The 22,520-nt window shown below is 39.5% G+C and overlaps 1 protein-coding gene across 1 annotated transcript; it reads left to right on the top strand.

Annotated features, from left to right (window-relative positions):
* Positions 1–20,142: 20,142 nt before the first annotated feature.
* Positions 20,143–21,546, top strand: LOC123215446. Its single transcript, XM_044635535.1, has one exon. The coding sequence runs from the start codon at positions 20,143–20,145 to the stop codon at positions 21,544–21,546; it is 1,404 nt and encodes a 467-aa protein (XP_044491470.1).
* Positions 21,547–22,520: the final 974 nt, after the last annotated feature.

Genomic DNA, 22,520 nt, shown 5'->3' on the forward strand with positions numbered 1-22,520 from the left:
GGTAAAAATGAAGTGTCTCCTTTATGGATACTTAAGTTACATAGACTGAATTCTGTTAACAAAAAATATTAGATTGAGCATCAACGCAATCCCACTATGACCACAAATTTAATTGGTCATTCTCATCCATTAAAAGGCCCTAACTAAGATATCTACTCCTATGCTCGGGAGTGATGAATCTTCTATTGATTCACTGTAGCCTTCGTACAAATTTCGATATGGCCAATCAAAACCTTTCTAGTAATCCTCTAATCAGACTATGTTGGGCTAGTGTCAAACCATGCCAATCCTTGCATAAAATGGTCTAGTAATCTCAAGTCTAAGGATCATATGTACCTCCATTCATTAAAAAGATATATTCATTAGACACTAGAACAACCATCCATATGGAATCCTTTTGGTAGGTCAATCCGATGAACACTTCTATAACGTGCACTTATGTGTTGCACCAAATTGTTAGTAAACAATTGTTAGTAATCCGATTATGCATTCTTGTGGTAGGAAAATCTCAAGAAGCAAAGGGAAAGGGACGGTAAAGAGAGAGTGAGATATTGGGAGAAACTAAAGAAGCTTATGAAGAGAAGATTCCTCCCAGACAACCATAAACAAGATCTTTAGCTCAAGCTACACACCCTTAAGCAAGGAAGTGTTGGAGTAAAGCATTACATAAGGGAGTTTGAGAAGCTATTAATGAGGAGTGAGTTGCCAGAAGTGAAAGAGCAAACTATTTTGAGATTCATTGGTGGCTTAAACTAAGACATTGCTCATATGGCAGAGTTGCAACCATATTGCACTTTTGAAGATGTTTGTAAGTTGGCTATTAAGTGGAGAAGCAAAAAAAGGCCATGAAGTCCATGGTTGCCAAGCCATTCACCAAAGGGACTTTATTCTCCAAAAGTCCTCCTTTCAACAAAGGAACCACATTTCAAAAGGGTTCCCCATCCAACTATAAAGCTGCCGAAACCACTTCCCAGGAGAAAGGGAAAGAACAGGTGGTAGAACATAGCAAGAACAAACCAAAGATGGGAAAACTTGATCTCTCCAATGAAAAGTGCTTCAAATGGCAAGGCTATAGATACTTCCAACCTGAATGCCCAAATAGGAGAGCTTTATCATTGATGGAGATTCAAGCTATTGAAAAATCTCTTTAAGAAGATGAAGAAAATGAAGATTATAGCCATGAAGATGGAGCTATCAAAGAAGAAGAAGAGGAGGTCATGCAAAGGGTTGATGAATGAGAGATGTTAGTGATTAGAAGAGCATTACATTCCAAGTCCTTTCTACATGAGGAACAAAGGCTCCAAATTTTCCAATCAAGATGCACTATTGGAGGCAAGGTGTGTTCTTTGATTATAGATAGTGGAAGTTATGCAAATGTGGCTTCATCTATATTAGTGGAGAAACTTGGATTGTCTACCATACCTTATCCTCAACCATATAAGCTCCAATGGTTAAGCAATGAGACCAGCCTTCAAGTAGCCAAACAAGTACTTCAAATGGTCCATCAGCCCTTGGAGCTAGCTTACTCCTCCTCTTGTTTAAAATCTCTCTTTTATCAAATGCACCTAAACAAGTCACCAGGTTTAAAAATGGATGGCTTCCTATGCTTGTTGACCTTCTTCTTGTGAGCTTCATTGGTCTTTATGATCTGAAATTTGATGGATTCATGGAGTTTCTTCATGGCAACAGCTTTCTCCTTGGCTTCCTTATGAACTTGCACATCAAGAGGCAAAAAAGTTAGATCCAAAGGAGTTAAAGGATTGAGACCATACACTACCTCAAATAGAGAGTGTTCCGTTGTAGTGCTTGGACTCCTATTAAATGCAAATTTAGCTTGGGCAAGCTTTAAATCCCAATCTCTCAAGTGTTTGCTGACCATGGTTCTCAAAATAGCTCTCAAGGTTCTATTGGTTGTTTCAGTTTGGCCATCTACTTGCAGGTGATGGGAGGTGCTAAACATGAGTTTAGTGCCTAATTTACTCCACAAAGTCCTCCAAAAATGGCTTAAGAATTTGGTATCCCTATTCAAAACTATGGTTCTAAGGATTCCATGAAGTCTCACCACTTTTTTGAAGAATAAGTCAACTACTTTGCTTGCATCTTCAATCTTGGTGCATAGTAGGAAGTGAGCCATTTTGGAAAACCTATCAACCACCACCATTATTGCATCCTTCCCTCTTTGAGTTCTAGGAAGAGTTACCACAAAATCTATGCTAAGATCTTCCCAAGACTACTCTGAAACTAGCAAAGGCATGTAAGGACCAGCTTTGAAATGAGATTTGGACCTTTGACAAGTGCCATACCTTGTTACAATGGCTTGGATGTCACCAACCATCTTAGGCCAATAAAAATGTTCCTTAAGCATATCCAAGGTTTTATTTATGCCAAAATGACCTGCCAACCCACTACCATGTGTCTCCCTAATGAGAAGCTCTCTAAAAGAACCCCTTAGGGATGCATAATTTGGTTCCTTTGAAGAGGAAACCATCTTAGACAGTGTAGTCTTCATAGGCACCCATTGAACACTTCTTCAAGATCTCTCCAAGCTCTTCATCTTTATGATAATAATCTTTCATGAGCTGAAACCCAAGGACCCATGCATCAAGTATGGATAATAGATAATGTCTCTTTAAGAGTGCATCAGCAACTACATTAGAAGCTCCTTGCTTATAGGAAGAAACAAAAGAGAAAGATTGAAGGAATTCTACTCATTTAGCATGCCTTACACTTATCTTTTGTTGGCTGCTAAAAAACTTCAAAGCTTGATGATCTGAATAGAGAACAAATTGCTTAAGCCTTAAGTAATGACTCTAATGATTAAGGCCCTAACAATAGCACAAAATTCTTTATCATAGGTAGAATATCTCATCTTTGTATCATTAAGCTTCTCACTAAAATAAGCTATGGGTCTTTTAGCTTGAGTTAGGACTGCCCTAATGCCAATTCTACTAGCATCACACTCTACTTCAAATATTTTATCAAAGTGAGGTACGACTAAGATAGGGGCTTCACATAACCTCTTTGTAATCTCCTCAAATGCTTTGGAGGCTGTTATGGACCATTCAAACCCATTCTTCTTCATGCATTCAGTGATGGGAGCCACGTGAGTGCTAAAATTAGGCATAAACGCCTATAGAAAGAAACAAGGCCATAGAAGCTCCTTACTTCAATAAGAGTCTTTGGTTAGGGCCAAGTTTTAATGGCTTTTACCTTGGATTGATCTACTTGGATGCTATTTTTGGAAACTACATATCCAAGGAACACAACTTGGACTACAAAGAATTAACACTTCTTTTCCTTTGCATACAACTTATTCTTTCTCAACACATCAAAGACACTCCTCAAATGCAAGACATGATCATCACATATTTTGCTATACACTAATATGTCATCAAAATACACAACAACAAAAGAGCCAATGAAAGGTTTGAGCATCTCATTCATAAGCCTCATGAAGGTGCTTGAAGCATTTGAAATGGCAAAGGGCATAACCAACCATTCATATAAGCCTCTTTTAGTCCTGAAAGTTGTCTTCCATTCATATTCTTCTTTCATCCTTATCTGATGGTAGGCACTTCTTAGATCAATTTTGGAGAAGACACAAGCACCATGTAACTCATCAAGCATGTCATCAAGTCTAGGGATGAGATACCTATACTTGATAGTTATATTGTTAATGACTCTACTATCTATACACATCATATATGAGTCATCTTTCTTAGGAACAAGTAAGGCTAGAACGGAACATGGACTCATGTTAGGCCTTACAAAGCCTTTTTCAATCAATTCTTCCACTTGCCTTTGCAACTCTTTAGCCTCCATGGGATTACATCTATAGGTTGGCTTATTGGGCAATGGTGCACTTGGAACCAAGTCAATTTGATGTTCAATGCCTTTTATAAGAGGGAGGCCGGATGGAAGCTCTAGTGGGAGCACATCTTTGAATTTTCCCAAGAGAGGTTGAACTAAGGGATGGACTTCTTTCTTCTCGTGTTTGATCTTCCTTTCAAGTATAAGTAATGTAAAGACAGGTTGCAAACTCAAGAGAGCCTTTCCTACTTGCTGGCCATTCATATACATACTCTCCCTTCTAGCTTCTTTCCCTTTGATAGCCTTATTAGCTTCTTGGGGACTGAGAGGTAGCAAAGTAATGGTCTTCCCTTTGAATTTGAAGGAATAAGTGTTCTTTTTACCATTATGAGTCACTTCTCTATCAAATTGCCAAGGTCTCCCTAGCAATAAATGGCATGCATCCATGGGAACTACTCACACACAATCTCATCTTGGTAATGTTTACCAATTGAGAAGAAAACAAGTACTTGTTTGGCTACTTGAAGGCTGGTCCCATTGCTTAACTATTGGAGCTTATATGGTTGAGGATGAGGTATGGTAGACAGTCCAAGTTTCTCCACTAATGTAGATGAAGCCACATTTGCACAACTTCTACTATTTATAATAAAAAAACACACCTTGTCTCCAATGGTGCATCTTGATTGGAAAATTTGAAGCCTTTGTTCCTCATGTGGAAAGGACTTGGAATGCAATGCTCTTCTAATCCCTAACATCTCTCCTTCATCAGCCCTTTGCATGACCTCTTCTTCATTTTCTTCGGCAGCTCTATCTTTATAGCTATAATCTTCATTTTCTTCATCTTCTTGAAGAGATTCTTCAATAGCTTGAATCTCCATCAATGACAAAGCTCTTTTATTTGGGCATTCAGCTTGGAAGTGTCCATAGCCTTGGCATTTGAAGCACTTTTTATTGGAAAGATCAAGTTTTCCTATCTTTGGTCTATTCTTGCTAGGTTCTACCACATTTTATTTCCCTTTCTCCTTGGAAGTGGTTTCGACAACCCTATAGTTGGATGGGGAACCCTTTTGAAAGGTGGTTCCCATGTTAAAAGGAGGATTTTTGGAGAATGAAGTCCCTTTGGTAATGGCTTGGCAACCATGGACTTTATGGCCTTCTTTTGCTTCTCCACCTTAATAGCCAACTTACAAACATCTTCAAAAGTGTAATATGGTTGTAACTCCACCATATGAGTAATGTCTTGGTTTAAGCCACCAATGAATCTTGCAATGGTTTGCTCTTTCACTTTTGATAGCTTATTCCTCATTAATAGCTTCTCAAACTCCCTTATGTAATGCTTTACTCTATCACTTCCTTGCTTAAGGGTGTGTAGCTTGAGGTAAAGATCTTGTTTATGCTTGTCCGGGAGGAATCTTCTCTTCATAAGCTTCTTTAATTTCTCCCAAGATCTCACTCTTTCTTTACCATCCCTTTCTCTTTGCTTCTTTAGATTTTCCCACCACAAGGATTCATAATCCTTGAATTTCAAGATGACAAACTTACATTTCTTCTCATCCGAATAGCCCTTATATTCAAAAACTCTCTCAATAGCATGTAACCAATCAACAAAATCATCCGGACTTATTCTCCCTTCAAATTCTGGAATTTTGATCTTTAAACCCCTATCATCATCCTTTTCTCTCCTAGGTGGCCTCTCTTGTTCTTTCTCACTTGAATCATCATGAATTATCAATTCCTCCCTATGATGTCTAGGAGGAGGAGGGGAAGGTCTAATATGTCTTCTTAGGTGATGTAGTTGGGTTGGGTGAGGTGGAGGAGGGGGTATTTGGCTTTGTGATGAAGTTTGGGGTCGTGATAAGGGTGCTTGACTTTGAGTGAGGGTCAAGTCTCTCATCATTTGCACTATTTGATTCATTTGGTCCTTAATGGCCTTAAGTTCTCTTTTGACCTCTTCTTTTAGTGCCATGTGGGCAAATTCCCAAGGATAAGGAGGTGAGGAAGATGAGGATGAAGTTCTTTTATGGGACATTTTTGGCAATGGTTAGTAAGTAAAGGCTAATGGTTATAAATGTTTAAGGGTTGGGGGGAGTATTGGTAAGTGTTTAGGTTAAGGAAGGTTTGTGTTTTAGGCAAATTAAGGTTCTGTGAACACTAACTCTATAGTGAACAATAAATTTTGGTGGTGAACAGTAGCTTTGGGAGGCAGAAATCAGTCAATAAATCACACAAACACCCTAGACTCTAATACCAAATGGTGCATTTCCATCAAGACAATGTAATAACACACAAACTCAATTCTGGAAATTACTATCATTTGGCATAGTAGCAATTTGTCTTTCAATTTTAACCAATCAAATGACCTCCAAATCATGTAAATTATATATCATTGGAAAAGACATTCAAAGAGCTTTCTAATGGTATATAATATCAATCACAACTTAATCAACAAGACATTCAAAACTAGCTTCAAAGTTTGCTGGCAAAAACTGGAAATTGCAAAATCATACACTGTGAACAGTATCTGAGGCATACAACACACATTCACATCTTCATACTTTAGATTTCAAGGGTAACAAGAAAATTAACCAAGGTATAAAGGAAAGTTCCACCACCAATTCTTCTTGCAAGATGAATTGGATAAAGGAACAAATAAAGAAAAGTCACAAAGTTTTGCTTGAAATTTTCACTATCAAAGGAGTCTAAAGTTTACAAGTAAAAACGCCAAACTTATATACAAGAGGAAGTGGCGGCAAAATGAGTATGCATAGGCTATTAATTAGACAAGTAAGCTATAGCCTTCATTTAAACTTAGCCAATCAAATAAAGTAATGTCATACCATATTAATGAAGAAAATGACAAAAAGGGAACAACATTTCCTTAAAAAGTGGAACTATGTCCACCAACTAAAGTTACTTGCTTCCTCTTTAGTTGCAATTCAACTAAATGGGCTTCATGGCATCTTGGGCTCCAATTTAAGTGATGGATGACTGCCTCATCTACTTGGGCTTCAAAGTGGGCTTGTAGTTGGCTTCTTGGACTCATTTAAGCTTCCATTTCATTAAAGCCTTGGATACAAGTAATGAGCGTGCACCCAAAAGTAAAGTTGGGCCAAATTGGAAATGGCAAAGGTTCTTTGGGCTTGCATGAAGCTTTTCCCTCATTCCCTTCATTAGCTTTGGTCGAATGGTCCATGGCTAAGAACTTAAGGGTCGGAGATACATCATACAACGTGTAAGAAGATGGCTTTTGGAAAGTCCTAGAGGCATGATGGGTATTTGTTTAGGAAGTCTAAGTTGTGTGTGCCTAGTAGTTCTTTACAAGAGTTATTAGTGCATGAGGCACATGAGGGTGCTCTTATGGGTCATTTTGGCATAACTAAGACTTTAGACATAGTAAAAGAACATTTCTTTTGGCCACATATGAAACGGGATGTTGGGAGATTATGTAATCATTATATTAAGTGTAAACAGGCCAAATCTAAAGTCTTGCCCTATAGTTTGTATAGTCTTTTACCAATACCTAGTGTACCTTGGGACAATGTCTCTGTGGACTTTGTTTTGAGGTTACCTAGGTCTAGGAAGAGTAGAGATTCAATCTTTGTAGTTATGGATAAGTTTTTAAAGATGGCACATTTCATTCTATGTCATAAAACTGATGATGCGACTATCATAGCTGATTTGTTTTTCAAAGAAATAGTATGCCTACATGGGATACCAAGGAGCATTGTTTCTGATTGAGATGCAAAGTTTTTGAGCTACTTTTGGAAGGTATTGTGGGGTAAGTTAAGTACTAAATTGCTATTTTCTACAACATGTCTCCCATAAACAAATAGATAAATAGAGGTAGTCAACAGAACTCTATGTCAAATATTGTGTGTTATATTAGAAAATAACTTGAAAACTTGGGAGGATAGTTTACCACATGTAGAATTTGCATATAATAGGGTTGTGCATTCATCTATTGGTTATTCAACATTTGAAGTTATTTATGGTTTTAATTTATTAACACCTTTAGACTTGTTGCCTTTATCTATTGAGGAACGTGCTAGTGTAAAGCCCCATGGGTGGCCTAGTGGTTTAAGGCTGCTCGGCTTACACCTGTGTCCTGGGTTCGAGTCACAGGAGGTCCCAAAATGCTACCACTAATAAGCCTAGGCGTACCTGGTCGTCCAAGATAGGGGTAAGGCCAGCGACCCGGGGGTTTACTGGCAGCACAAGCTGAAGGGTTCCCCCGGTAACAAAAAAAAAAACGTGCTTATGTAGACAGTAAAAGGAAGCAAAGCTAGTTCAAAAGATCCATGAGAAAGTTAGATAGAGTATCGAAAAGTGAATTGAGCAATATGTCAAACAAGCTAACAAAGGACGATAAAAGGTGGTGTGTGATTGGGTTTGGGTTCACATGCAAAAGGAAAGGTTTCCATCCCAATGGAAATCGAAGTTACACCTAAAGGCAATGGTCATTTTCAAGTCCTTAAGCATATCAACAACAATACTTAGAAAGTGGATCTTTTAGGTGAGTATAATGTTAGGTCTACATTTAATGTTTCTAACTTATCTTTTTTTGATGATGTAGATTTGAAAGCAAATCCTTTTCAAAAAAGAGAGGATGATAGAGGCAAGAAGGAGCAACTACTACATTTGGGAGCTTGGAATAGACCTGTGGAGTCGACCAAGTCTAATAAGGATTTTTTGCACATTCCGAATGGACTAACACAAGGTCAAAAGCTAAGCAGATGCAGCAAGCCTTAATTGGGCTTATTGAAGACTTGAAGGCCAATGCAAGTTGCTCAAAAGGGATTGGATACTTGAAGGATCTAAAAGAGAGGTTAATCTAATTCAAGCCCAAGTCTAAGAGTTCTTTCAATTTTGGCCCAAAGAAGTTTCAAGGTTGGCATCCAAGATTGTTTAAGTAAGCTTAATGTTATGTTTTTTTTTTGGTAAGTAATAATAATTTTATACCAAAGAAAGGATGTACAAGTGGCTTATTTAGGACAAAACCCCTAGATTAAGCTTAACACAAGCATACCTAGGACAAGCCCCTAGGTTATGCCGAAACAAACAAGAAAGCTCAAAAATTCAAACAAAGGAACAAAGAGATCCAAAGATACATTACAAAACAATCACTCTAAAGGGAACACCATACTATGCCTACTCAAATATTGCATGAGGGATATCTCAATTGTTTGCAATTGACACATTTTCACTAGACTTATTCACTTTCTTCAAACAATTTATCCTTACTCTAACACAATCTTTGATAAGCATTGTGACTCTCTCCTTTGGTACTCCACCTCTTCCAAAGTAAATATCATTCCTAGCCTTCCAAATGTGGTAGACGGTTGCACCAAAACACATCTTACTCAATATATTCTTGAAATTGTCCTCCTTCCATTTGCTAGCCAATTCCGAAATCAAAGTGGTCCACGGAATGAGATTGAGATGTTGATTACATAGGTTAAGCACTTCATTCCAGATTTGGAAGCTAAATGCACACCTAAAGAAGACATGAGCCATGCATTCTGGTTCCTCATTACACAAAGGGCAAGAATTGTGGGAGATAAGGCCGAATCTCACTAATTTATCCCTTGTCATAAGTTTGCCTCTTATACCCAACCAAACAATGAAGGAGTGTCCTAGAAAGTGCTTTTTAAACCATACAAGCTTGTGCCAAGTAACCTTCTCTCTCCTACCTCGAATTACCTCCCAAGCCGATTTGATGAAAAAAATTCCACTAGATTTGGGGGACCAAATTAAGGAGTCCTCTCCACCCATGGGGCAGCAAGGGAGAGCATCCTTTATTTCCAAAAGGTGACATGAATTTGCCACCGGCCATTTCCACCTATGCTCCTAAATTACTTCCTTTACTAGAGCATTCTTAGGGATACCCGAATCATAGATAATCCGAGGACCATATTTATCCAGCAACGGTCCATGCCAATTGTCATGCCAAAGAAACGTGTTTTCCCCATTGCCAATGATCTTCTTAAACTTGGTCTTCATTAGATCCCTTAGGCCTAGAATCTTCCTCCAAACCCATGAACTCTCACCATTAGGATTTATTTCCCAAAAACATTTACCTCTTAGCTTGTTGGTTTTAACCCATTCCACCCAAAGAGAATTCCTCTTTTCAATAAGAATCTTCCACATGTTCTTTATTATGGCAGCTTTATTCCAAGATTTGCTCCTCATAATACCTAAGCCACCCTCAATTTTAGGAACATATACCTCATCCCAAGCAACTTTGGCCTTCTTACCATCTGTAGAAGCACCACTCCAAAGGAAGTTCCTTAAGATTCCATCTATCTCCTTATGGACACTTGATGGGAGAATAAATATAGACGACCAATATACTTGAATGCTAAATAGGACTGCCTTAATAAGAAGGAGCCTACCCGCATAAGATAAGAATTTGCTACGCCATGAGGTGATTCGCCCAACAATCTTTTGAACCAATAGCTTGCAATCACAACTTTTGAGCTTTGAAGAATTTATTGGAACACCTAAGTATTTGAAAGGCAATTCTCCCACCTCCATATTGATTATAGCCGAGAGTTGATTCTTCTCCTCTTGGGAAACCCTGGAAAGGAATATGTTGCTTTTATTGCAATTCATTTTGAGCCCAGACCATTTATGGAAAAGGATTAGACTATTTTCCATGAGGGAGATCGAATCACAATCCGCCCTCTTTAAGGAGATGACCCGAGGAGAAGAAATGCTTGATTGCTTTGATCACATCACTCCCAACAATCTCCCAAGCTACCTTAAAGAAGAATGCACCATATCCATCCGGCCCCGGAGCTTTATTGTTATCCATGGCGAAAATGGTGGATTTGATTTCCTCCTCCTCCACTTCCTTGATCATCATCTCCTTATCTTGGTGCACCATTCGGAATGTGACCAGCCTTTGAATTTCCTCAATGTTTGATTTGCAACAATCCGTGGAGTTGAGAACCTTCTTGAAGTAGCTTACAAACTCCTTTTTAACTTCTCCCATGTCACTCACAAAAGTCCCATCATCAAGGCACACTCCTTTAATAGAATTTCTACTCCTTCGTGCTTTAATACATTTGAAGAAGTATTTGGTGTTTTGATCCCCTTCTTGAAGCCAATGGACCTTTGCTTTTTGACAAGCCAAGGATTCTTCAGCTTCACTAAGTCTACTATAGTTATCTAGCCATGTTTTTTCTTCCTTAGCTAAATCTTCATCAAGAGGGTAGGTTTGGAGCCTATTTTGAGCACTCTCCAGGTTATTTTTTGCTTCCATCACCTTTTCGGAGATATTCCAAAAGCCATTCTTATTCAACTTACTTAAAGCACCTTTTAATCCCTTGAGTTTGTTGACAAGATTGAACATAGGGCTGCCCTCAAAATCCTCTTTCCAAGCCTCCCTTACAACATTGAGGAAGCTTTCATGATTTGCCCATATGTTGTAGAACTTGAATGGGACCTTCCTCCTCTCCTCACCACCCCTACAAGTCACCACACAAGGAGAATGATCTGAAATAGTAGGATTGAGAAAACTAGCAAAAGAATCCGCAAATACATCACTCCAATATTCAATGACAAGAGCTCTATCCAATTTGCAAGCTATCCTCCTTTGCCCTTCACTAGAATTACTCCACGTGAGATGGTTCCCCATATATCTCAAGTCATCTAAGTTTGCCTCTCTACAACAATTGTTTAGATCATCACAATAAGTATCTCCCCACACAGCTCCTCCTATTTTTTCATTTGGACCTCTAATTGCGTTAAAATCACCCATAATTAGCCAAGGTTTACTACCCATCTGATTTGAGTGTTTAACAATTTCTCTCCAAAGAGTTTTCCTCTCTAAAGGTTGGTTAAACCCATGCACTATTGATAAAGCCACATGGGTTTTCTCCTTCACTAACCATGCTTCACAATGAATGAATTGGGATGCCTTTTCTTTAATGTCTATACTGATAGCTTCCTTATTCCATCCTACCCATATTCTCCCATTAGAGCAAACCCCATTATTATTGTCATACTGATCCAAAACTGAAAATGGATGATCCATGCTCAATCCATAGTCCATCCAAGACTCCATCAAGTGCAATCCAATCAAGACCAATAGAAGAATACCAAGTCCAACCTCATCACTTGTTAAATTCGGCCCTACATGAAGTGTGGAGCCCAAAACCTTGCCTTGAAGAGAGTCAAGCACAAAACCTACCTATGTTCAAGCCCATTTCGTCCCTTCTTTCATTTTGGGGTCCTAAGCCCTCCTTTGGTTACTCTTTTATCACTTGGATCCATTAGAAGTCCAACAAGCCCAATAGAGTGTTTAATTAGCTCTAGATATTTTATTGTCTAATTATGCATTTTACTTGTTGTTTGTGCTAGTTTATGCTTAATTCAGTTTGTTAGTTGCCTTGGGTGAAGCTAAGCAAGTCAAAGAAGCTCAAAGAAAGAGACAAGAGTTGACATATCACATGGCTCTAGGAATTACCTCTTTTGGCAAGACAATTCATGACAATTTGGCCTTCCCTTGCCTTGCATTCTCCTTTGGGATTAACATGAAGATTAGAGCCAAATGCCTTTGAAATGAGCTTGAAATGTAATGTAACTTCATTTAGGTTTCATTTAATTGTAGTTTGAAGCCTATTTAAACTATCCTTGGCTTATGTACGTTTTTTACTTAGCTTGAATATTAAAGAAAGTCTTTCTTGCAATTGTTTGCAATTTCTCTTTATCCAACTCTTGACCAAGGGGTTGGTGGTGATTCAAGGCTGGTGGGTTTCCCTTTAGGCCTTGGTTTATTGGTTAGATTGTTGTTTGTTTGTTCTTAATCTCATTTATTATCATTTTCTTCCTTGGCTGAAATCTCTCCTGAATTCTATTTGGCTGGAAATTGTTCTTTTTCTATTGAGTTTGGTAGTTTAGAAGTTGTGTTTGGGATTGAACTTGCTTGGTCATCCTAATATAACTCACCTATTAGTTGAACTTGAATTAAAACCACATCATTTGGTATCAGAGCACTAGGTTGGAGCAAGGTGAGTTTTCTTTTACTTGGTTGTTCCCGGATGCAAAGGCCGGTGGTTGTTGTTGAACTCTTTGTGTGAGTAAGGTTCTTCTCCTACATTTCTTACCTTTACAAACTTCCAGCACCCAAAATAGAACCTTAAACTTAGTTTACACCTTAAACACTACTCCAAAATCCAAACTTCTCCTACATTTCTTACCTTTATAAACTTCCAGCACCCAAAACAAAACCTCACACTTAGTTTACACCTTAAACACTACTCCAAAATCCAAACACCGCACACTAAATACCTATCACTCATTGCACCATTTTGTCATGTCTAGGGAAAGTGGCTCATCCTCACCACCTCACCCATGGGTATTTGGGCACCAAAAACTTGAAGGGGAGATCCAAGAACTTAAAGATCAAATGACCCGATTAACGCAAATACTTAGCAACTTTGCTGTCACCCAAAACCGAACTACCACACCTCCAACCATCCCACAACCCCCACCACGAAGACACTTAAGACAACCCCCTCCACCTGTACACCATGGAGAAGAGTTGATAATTGATAGTGATTCTAGTGAAGGGGAGCGATTTACAGCCCGTAGAAGAAACTTTGATGATGACCAAGGACTTAAAATAGACATACCGGAGTTTGAAGGCAGCCTTAGTCCGGATGACTTCATGGATTGGTTACATGCTATTGAGAGGGTATTTGATTATAAAGGGTATTCTGAAGAGAAGAAGTGCAAGGTAGCTATTTTAAAGTTTAAGGATTATGCATCTCTTTGGTGGGAAAATTTGAGAAAACAAAGAGATCGGGAGGGTAAGAGTAGAGTGAGGACATGGGAGAAATTAAAGAAACTCCTCAAAAAGAGATTTTTGCCGGAGAACCACAAGCAAGATCTCTACCTCAAACTTCATACACTCAAACAAGGAGACAATAATGTGGAAGTATACATTAGAGAGTTTGAGAAACTCATGATGAGGAGTGAACTTCCAGAACTTAAGGAGCAAACTATTACTAGGTTCCTTGGGGGCCTAAGACAAGATATAGCTAATATGGTTGATCTCCAGCCATATTGCTCATTTGAAGATGTTTGTAAATTGGCCATCAAGGTGGAACGGCAAGGAAAGAACATGAAACCCCCATCCACCAAGCCATTCAACAAGGGAACCTCCTTCACCAAAGGTTCTCCTTCTTTCACCAAAACCATGCCTACTTACAAGGATAAGGGCAAGGAAAAAGTGAACGAACTTCCTAAGGAAAGACCAATGCCGGGAAAGAATGCACCAATGGAGAAGAAATGTTTCAAGTGTCATGGTTATGGTCACTTCCAAGCAAATTGCCCCAATAGGAGGGTTATGACTATCAAGGAGATCCAAGCCATTGAAGAAGCTATTCAAGATCAAGAAGAGGAGGAACAAGATGAGGTTCTTTGCCATGGAGATGATGAGGCCGAAGATGAAGAGATCATTCAAGATGCCGATGAGGGGAACTTGCTGGTCATTAGGAGAACTCTACATGCCAAGAATCTGCCCTATGAAGATCAAAGACTCAACATTTTCCAAACAAGGTGTACCATTAGTGGGAGAGTATGTTCTTTGATAATTGATAGTGGGAGTTGTGCCAATGTTGCCTCAACTACATTGGTGGACAAACTCAAGTTATCTTCCACACCACATCCTCAACCTTACAAGTTGCAATGGTTGAGCAATGGAACCAGCCTTCAAGTTACTAGGCAAGTACTTATTTCCTTTTCAATTGGCAACCATTATATTGATGAGGTGCTTTGTGATGTTATTCCTATGGATGCATGTCATTTACTTTTGGGGAGGCCATGGCAATATGATAGAAGTGTTAGACATGATGGTAGGAAGAATACCTATTCTTTTAAATTTCAGAATAAACTCATTACCTTGACACCTCTTAAGCCTAGTCAACTAGCTTCCATACCACTTGAACATGAGAAGAAGAAAGATAACTTGTTTTTGAATAGAAATAGAATTGAGAGAGCCTTAGCCATTCAAAAACCAGTGCTAGCCTTATTGATGGTTGAGAGGAGAGAAGAAAAAGGGGTGAGTGAACCAAGTCCTAAGGTGAAACCCTTATTAGCCGAATTTGAGGATGTCTTCCCTAGTGATCTTCCACTTGGTTTGCCACCACTTAGGGGTATTGAACACCATATTGACCTTATTCCGGGGGCACCACTTCCTAATAGAGCTGCCTATAGGTGTAACCCAATGGAGACCAAAGAACTTCAAAGGCAAGTGGAGGAACTAATTGCTAGAGGGTTTGTAAGGGAGAGTATGAGTCCATGTTTTGTTCCAGCCTTATTAGTACCAAAAAAAGATGGGACATATAGAATGTGTGTTGATAGTAGGGCAATCAACAACATCACCATCAAATATAGGTACCCCATCCCAAGATTAGATGACATGCTTGATGAACTCCATGGTGCCACAACCTTTTCAAAGATTGATCTCCGAAGTGGTTATCACCAAATTCGGATGAGGGAAGGAGATGAATGGAAGACAGCATTTAAAACCAAGAATGGACTTTATGAATGGATGGTCATGCCTTTTGGACTCTCCAATGCACCAAGCACTTTTATGAGGCTAATGAATGAGGTACTCAAATCCTTTCTTGGTAAATTTGTGGTTGTTTATTTTGATGACATCCTTGTGTATAGCAAAAATCATGAAGATCATTTGGAGCACTTGAGAGCAGTTTTTAAAGTGTTGAGAAAACAGCAGCTCTTTGCTAAGCTTGAGAAGTGTGAGTTCTTCAAAGAGAGTGTGGTATTCCTTGGCTATGTAATATCAAGTGAGGGAGTCATGGTGGACCAAACCAAGGTTGAAGCCATCAAGACCTGGCCGCAACCAAAGACAATCACCGAAGTTAGGAGCTTCCATGGTCTTGCCTCCTTTTATAGGCGTTTTGTTCCAAACTTCAGCTCAATTATGGCACCCATCACCGAGTGCATGAAGAAAGGGAATTTTGAGTGGACAAAGGCAGCCAATGATGCATTTGAAAAGATCAAGCAAAGACTTTGTGAAGCACCCATTTTGGTCTTACCGAATTTTGATCAATTGTTTGAGGTTGAATGTGATGCAAGTGGGGTTGGGATAGGTGCTGTATTGACTCAATCCAAGAAACCAATTGCCTATTTCAGTGAGAAGCTTAATGAAACAAGGAGGAGGTATTCCACCTATGATAAGGAATTCTATGCTATTGTGAGGGCCCTTGACCATTGGAGCCATTATTTAAGGCCCAAGCAATTTGTATTGCATTCAGACCATCAAGCCTTGAAGTTTCTAAATGGGCAGCATAAAATCAGTCCAAGACATGCTAAATGGGTAGAATTTCTTCAATCTTTTTCATTTGTTTCTTCTTACAAACAAGGGGTTACTAATGTGGTTGCTGATGCTTTGTCAAGAAGGCATTTGTTACTTTCCATCCTTGATGCTAGAGTACTTGGATTCCAATTAATGAAGGAGCACTATGATGGAGATGAAGAAATGTCCAGCATTATCAATGAATGCTCAAGAGGAACTTATGGTGACTATGTTTTACAAGATGGTTTTCTTTTCAAGGGGAGTAAGCTATGTATTCCACAAGGCAACTTTAGGGAGCTCTTAATTAGGGAAGCTTATAGTGGCGGCTTGGCTGGGCACTTTGGCATCCACAAGACGTTGGAGGTACTCAAAGATCACTTTTATTGGCCACGGATGTTAGGAGATGTTCAAGCCATCGTTTCTCGATGTGGAGCATGTCAAAGAGTAAAGTCTCGCTTCAAACCGGGGCCTTACACCCCTCTTCCTATTCCGGATCAGCCATGGGAAGACTTGAGCTTGGACTTTATTATGGCATTGCCAAGGACACAAAGAGGGAGAGACTCCATCATGGTGGTTGTTGATAGGTTCTCCAAAATGGCACATTTCATTCCATGCAACAAAACCGATGATGCAAGCAAAGTAGCAGATCATTTCTTCAAAGAGGTGGTTCGGCTTCATGGAGTTCCAAGAACCATTGTTTCGGATAGGGACACCAAGTTCCTTAGCTACTTTTGGAAGACACTTTGGGGAAAGCTAGGAACAAAACTAATGTTTAGCACCTCCCATCACCCTCAAACCGATGGGCAAACGGAAGTGACCAACCGTACTTTGGGGACTCTCTTAAGAACAATGGTGAACCGACATCTAAGAGATTGGGATTTGAAGCTCCCTCATGCTGAATTTGCTTATAATAGGGCGCCAAGCGTAACAACCGGGCATTCTCCATTTGAAGTGGTATATGGTCTTAACCCTCTTACTCCTATTGAGCTAACATCATTACCTATTGATTTGCAAGTTCATAAGGATGCACAAGAAAAGGTGAAGGTTATGAAGAAGTTCCATGAAAACATAAAGGTGCAAATAGAGAAAGCAAATGAAGCCTACAAAAAGAAAGCCAACAAGCATAGGAGGCCAACACTTTTCCAACCGGGTGACTTAGTATGGCTGCATTTGAGGAAAGAGAGGTTTCCATCAAAGCGGAAGAGTAAGCTTGCACCAAGAGCCGATGGTCCTTTTGAGGTGATTGCAAAGGTGAATGACAATGCCTACAAAATTGCACTACCGGATGAATTTGGGGCTGTGTCGGCTACATTCAATGTGGGAGATTTATCCCCATATCTTGAAGACATGGCATTAGAGGATTTGAGGGCAAATCCTTTTCACGTGCGGGAGGATGATCCAAAACTGAAAATGGATGATCCATGCTCAATCCATAGTCCATCCAAGACTCCATCAAGTGCAATCCAATCAAGACCAATAGAAGAATACCAAGTCCAACCTCATCACTTGTTAAATTCGGCCCTACATGAAGTGTGGAGCCCAAAACCTTGCCTTGAAGAGAGTCAAGCACAAAACCTACCTATGTTCAAGCCCATTTCGTCCCTTCTTTCATTTTGGGGTCCTAAGCCCTCCTTTGGTTACTCTTTTATCACTTGGATCCATTAGAAGTCCAACAAGCCCAATAGAGTGTTTAATTAGCTCTAGATATTTTATTGTCTAATTATGCATTTTACTTGTTGTTTGTGCTAGTTTATGCTTAATTCAGTTTGTTAGTTGCCTTGGGTGAAGCTAAGCAAGTCAAAGAAGCTCAAAGAAAGAGACAAGAGTTGACATATCACATGGCTCTAGGAATTACCTCTTTTGGCAAGACAATTCATGATAATTTGGCCTTCCCTTGCCTTGCATTCTCCTTTGGGATTAACATGAAGATTAGAGCCAAATGCCTTTGAAATGAGCTTGAAATGTAATGTAACTTCATTTAGGTTTCATTTAATTGTAGTTTGAAGCCTATTTAAACTATCCTTGGCTTATGTACGTTTTTTACTTAGCTTGAATATTAAAGAAAGTCTTTCTTGCAATTGTTTGCAATTTCTCTTTATCCAACTCTTGACCAAGGGGTTGGTGGTGATTCAAGGCTGGTGGGTTTCCCTTTAGGCCTTGGTTTATTGGTTAGATTGTTGTTTGTTTGTTCTTAATCTCATTTATTATCATTTTCTTCCTTGGCTGAAATCTCTCCTGAATTCTATTTGGCTGGAAATTGTTCTTTTTCTATTAAGTTTGGTAGTTTAGAAGTTGTGTTTGGGATTGAACTTGCTTGGTCATCCTAATATAACTCACCTATTAGTTGAACTTGAATTAAAACCACATCACATACTCTTTTTTTTTGGTAAGTAATAATTTTATACCAAAGAGAAAAGATGTACAATTGGTTTATCTAGGACAAACCCCTAGATTAAACCTAACACAAGCATACCTAGGACAAGTCCCTAGGTTATGCCAAATCACAAATGGTGTTAAGGACACCAAAGCTACAATACAAATAAATTCACTAGAAAGGAAAACAAACACAAGGACTAAAGGGAGCAAACCAACCCAAAACTACAAAACCATACAAGGAATCTCACAATTATAAACTAGATACAAGAAACACAAAGACACAACACTTTACAATATTCGGAACTCAAAGAGTTAACGGAATATTGATCTTGGCAAGTCCCATATCAATGCAATGGAGTCATTTATGCATGAGCTTGGAATGTTTGATAAGGACGAAGTTCTAGCCTTCACACAATCCTTGATGGCGGCAATGATCCTATCTTTTGGAGATTTGCTCCTACCAAAGAGAACATGGTTGCGTTCACACCAAATGTGGTATATAGTGGCTCCAAAGCAAAGCTTACAAATGATGTGGCATAGAGAATCTCCCTTCCATTTATTTGCATAATAAGGAACAAGAGTGCTCCATGGTTGGGGGGGATTATCCAAACGACAAAGATTAGCAATATAATTCCAAATGGCGGCAGAATAGGGGCATTAGAAAAAGAGATGATCCATGCTTTCCGGAGCCAAATTGCAAAGACCACACACATTGTTAGGAATGATGCCGAGGTTATGAAGCTTATCCTTGGTTTTCATACCACCCTTGATACTCATCCATGCAATGAAAGAGTGCCTAGGAAAATGTCTTTTGAACCAAATAATACTATACCACGGAACTTTAGATTTGGATTCCCTTATGCTATTCCAAGCCGATTTGATAGAGAATTGACCATTTATGCTTGGTTTCCACCATAAGATATCATCACCATGTGAGGGAGGAGGAATAATGGTATTTTTTATTTCCAAAAGGGCTGTAGAATTTGTCAATGGCCATTTCCATGCTTCTTCCTCAATCTCTTCCATTCTTTTAGAGTGAGAACCAAGGATGGTGACCACCATGAAAATGCTCTCCCTTCTCTCTATAATCCTTACCCTTTTCCTTCAACAACTCCACCCCATTGTCAACCTTTCCTTAGGTTGGTGACCACTCCGGCACCAACCCTTGGCCGGAGACCCCCTTGGTCGCTGGCTCCTCCCTCCGTGCAGCTCCTCTCTCCTGTTTTCTCTATTCAGACATCCTCTTGTTTCTAGCTTTAGTTCTTTTAGTAATGCAAGCTGTGTTTTCTTCCATTCTCTTCCCTCTTCCCCTATTACTATGATGTTGTGTTTTTATTTTTTCTCGCATTTTCAGTTTGCATTGCTCCGGTGACCTTAGTTCCTCCTCTCCTTTCTTCCTCGGTGTGTCTAAACCCCTCCAAAAAATTCAAATTTCAAAGTTTTTACTCTTTCTTTGGTCTTTCCTTTTTTTGGAAGTCTGCAGCTGTCTTCTTTTCTTCCAAAACTGATCTTTCCTCTTTCGGCATTGCATAGTCTGCTGTGCATTGTCTCTTCCGTGTATCTTTGACTGCTGTGCCTAGCATAGGCTGTTTTTTCTCCTTTCTTGGCATATCCACTTGATTGAAGACATGCATAACAAGGAACCTTCTTTACCACCTCATTTGTCAACTTCTTCTCTTCTCCAAAACAGGTTGGTTCCCCTTGCCATTGAAAAGGTTTCTACTTCTTCCCCTAACACTCCCTCGGCAGTAGCTGGAGAAGGTGAAAAGAAAAGCTCATGGAACTCCCTTTTCTCCCCTCGGAAACCCTCTATGAAGCTGGAGTTCTTTGAACCTAAAGGGAAGGATACCTTGGGGCGAATTTGTGTGGCACCTCCTCCCGAAGTAGCTGAGCAAGGAGCAACTAGATGGAATTCATGTGCGGTGGGCTTCTTCCTTGGCAAAAGGCCACCATTCTTGACTGTTAAAAGAGCTTTGGAGAGGTATTGGTCCTCGTTTGGCCTCAAAGATGTTATGACCTCCGGCCAAGGTGTCTTTATCCTTAAGTTTCAAGACATTGATGGAGTTATGAGAGCTGTGGAAGAGGGACAACTAACCATTGCAGGGCAGCCATTCCTTGTTAGGAAATGGACTACAAATCTTCCAATGGTAATCAATGATGTCAAAAAGGTTGCTATTTGGGTTAGATTGTATGGCATACCTCTTGAATTTTGGACCCCAAAAGGTCTTAGCTACATAGCAAGTGCAATTGGAAATCCTCTCTATGTGGACTCCATAACTGAAGAAGGGACAAGGCTGGACTTTGCAAGAATTTGTATAGAGGTAAAGGTGGATGCGGAATGTCCTGATTCAATATGTTTAGCTTTGCCGAATGGAGAATCAGTGATAATCCAAGTGGAATACACATGGAAACCTATTAAATGCAAGGGATGTCAATGTTTCGGTCACACCACAGCAAGTTGTTCTCTAGCACCAAAGCAAAATGTTGTCTCTATCCCACGGAAAACTCCAAAGGAAGGGGCTAGAAGAGTGCTCCCTGTGAACTTTAATGGGAAAGACAAACTAGAGCAAGTAACAAAAGACTTTGACAATAAAACCAAAGGTAGAAAGATGGAGGTGCAAAAGCTGGAGGGGAAAACTTTGCTAACTCATAAGAATAATAGATTCTCTGCATTAACTATAAAGGAGACTCAAGAACTTGGAAAGGAGAATATAATTCTGATTGAGGAAGGAAAGCATGGGATTTCCACTGGTGATAGTGATGCCATAATGGAGGGTAAGAAATACACTACATCGGCAGCAAATGAGAAAGCTCAAGAGAATGACGAAAGCTCCAAAAGCAGCACTAAAAATGCAAATGGAGGGGATGACTCGGACCAAGTTGCCTCTCCTATGATGCTTTCTTTTGGAGGGAAACTAAGAGTGGATGAGATGGACTTTAGAAAAGAAGATGCTGATTTGAAAAGTAGGAACTTGGGGAAGAAAGCGGCAAAGCAAAGAAAAGAAAATTCCACTCCCATCCCATCCAAATGACAAAAGTTGCTTGCTGGAATATTAGGGGCCTTAATGCCCCTATTAAACAAAGAGAGGTTAGACATTTCATCTTGCAAAATAATATTGATTTCATGGCTGTTTTAGAAACTAAAGTAGGAGCCCATAATATCACTAGTGTGACTCGTAATATATGGAGGGAATGGGAATATGATAATAATAATGAGGTGTGCCCTAATGGAAGGATTTGGGTAGGATGGAATAAAGAAGCAATCAGAATAGACATCAAAGAGAAGGCCTCCCAATTCATTCATGGTGATGCTTGGTTAGTGAAGGAGAATATTCATGTGGCTTTATCCATAGTCTATGGATTCAATCAACCATTGGAAAGGAAAAGTCTATGGAAGGAACTTAGTAAGCATTCAAATCAGTTGGGTAATAAGCCTTGGCTAATCATGGGGGATTTTAATGCAATTAGAGGGCCGTACGAAAAAATCGGAGGGGCTGCATGGGGAGATACTTATTGTGAAGACTTAAACAATTGTTGTAGAGAGGCTAACTTAGATGACTTGCGGTATATGGGGAACCAGCTCACTTGGAGTAATTCTAGTGAAGGCCAAAGGAGGATAGCTTGCAAATTGGATAGAGCTCTTGTCAATGAGCATTGGGGGGATGTGTTTCCGGATTCCTATGCTAATTTCCTCAATCCTATTATTTCAGATCACTCCCCATGTGTTGTGACGTGTGGGAGTATTGTGGAGAGGAGAAAGGTCCCATTCAAATTCTACAACATGTGGGCGAATCATGAAAACTTCCTACATGTTGTAAGGGAGGCTTGGAAAGAGGATTTTAATGGCAGCCCCATGTTTAATCTTGTCAACAAACTCAAGGGTTTGAAGGGAGAGTTAAGGAAGTTAAATAGAAGTGGTTTTTGGCAAATTTCCGAGCAGGTTTTGGAAGCAAAAAATATGGTTGAAAATATTCAAATGAGGCTCCAAAGCAACCCACTTGATGAA

The sequence above is a fragment of the Mangifera indica genome, chromosome 5 (assembly GCF_011075055.1).
Source record: "Mangifera indica cultivar Alphonso chromosome 5, CATAS_Mindica_2.1, whole genome shotgun sequence".
NCBI lineage: Eukaryota > Viridiplantae > Streptophyta > Magnoliopsida > Sapindales > Anacardiaceae > Mangifera > Mangifera indica.

Coding starts and splice junctions, on each gene's coding strand:
- LOC123215446 (XM_044635535.1), top strand. CDS start 20,143: ATGCATAACAAGGAACCTTCTTTACCACCTCATTTGTCAACTTCTTCT.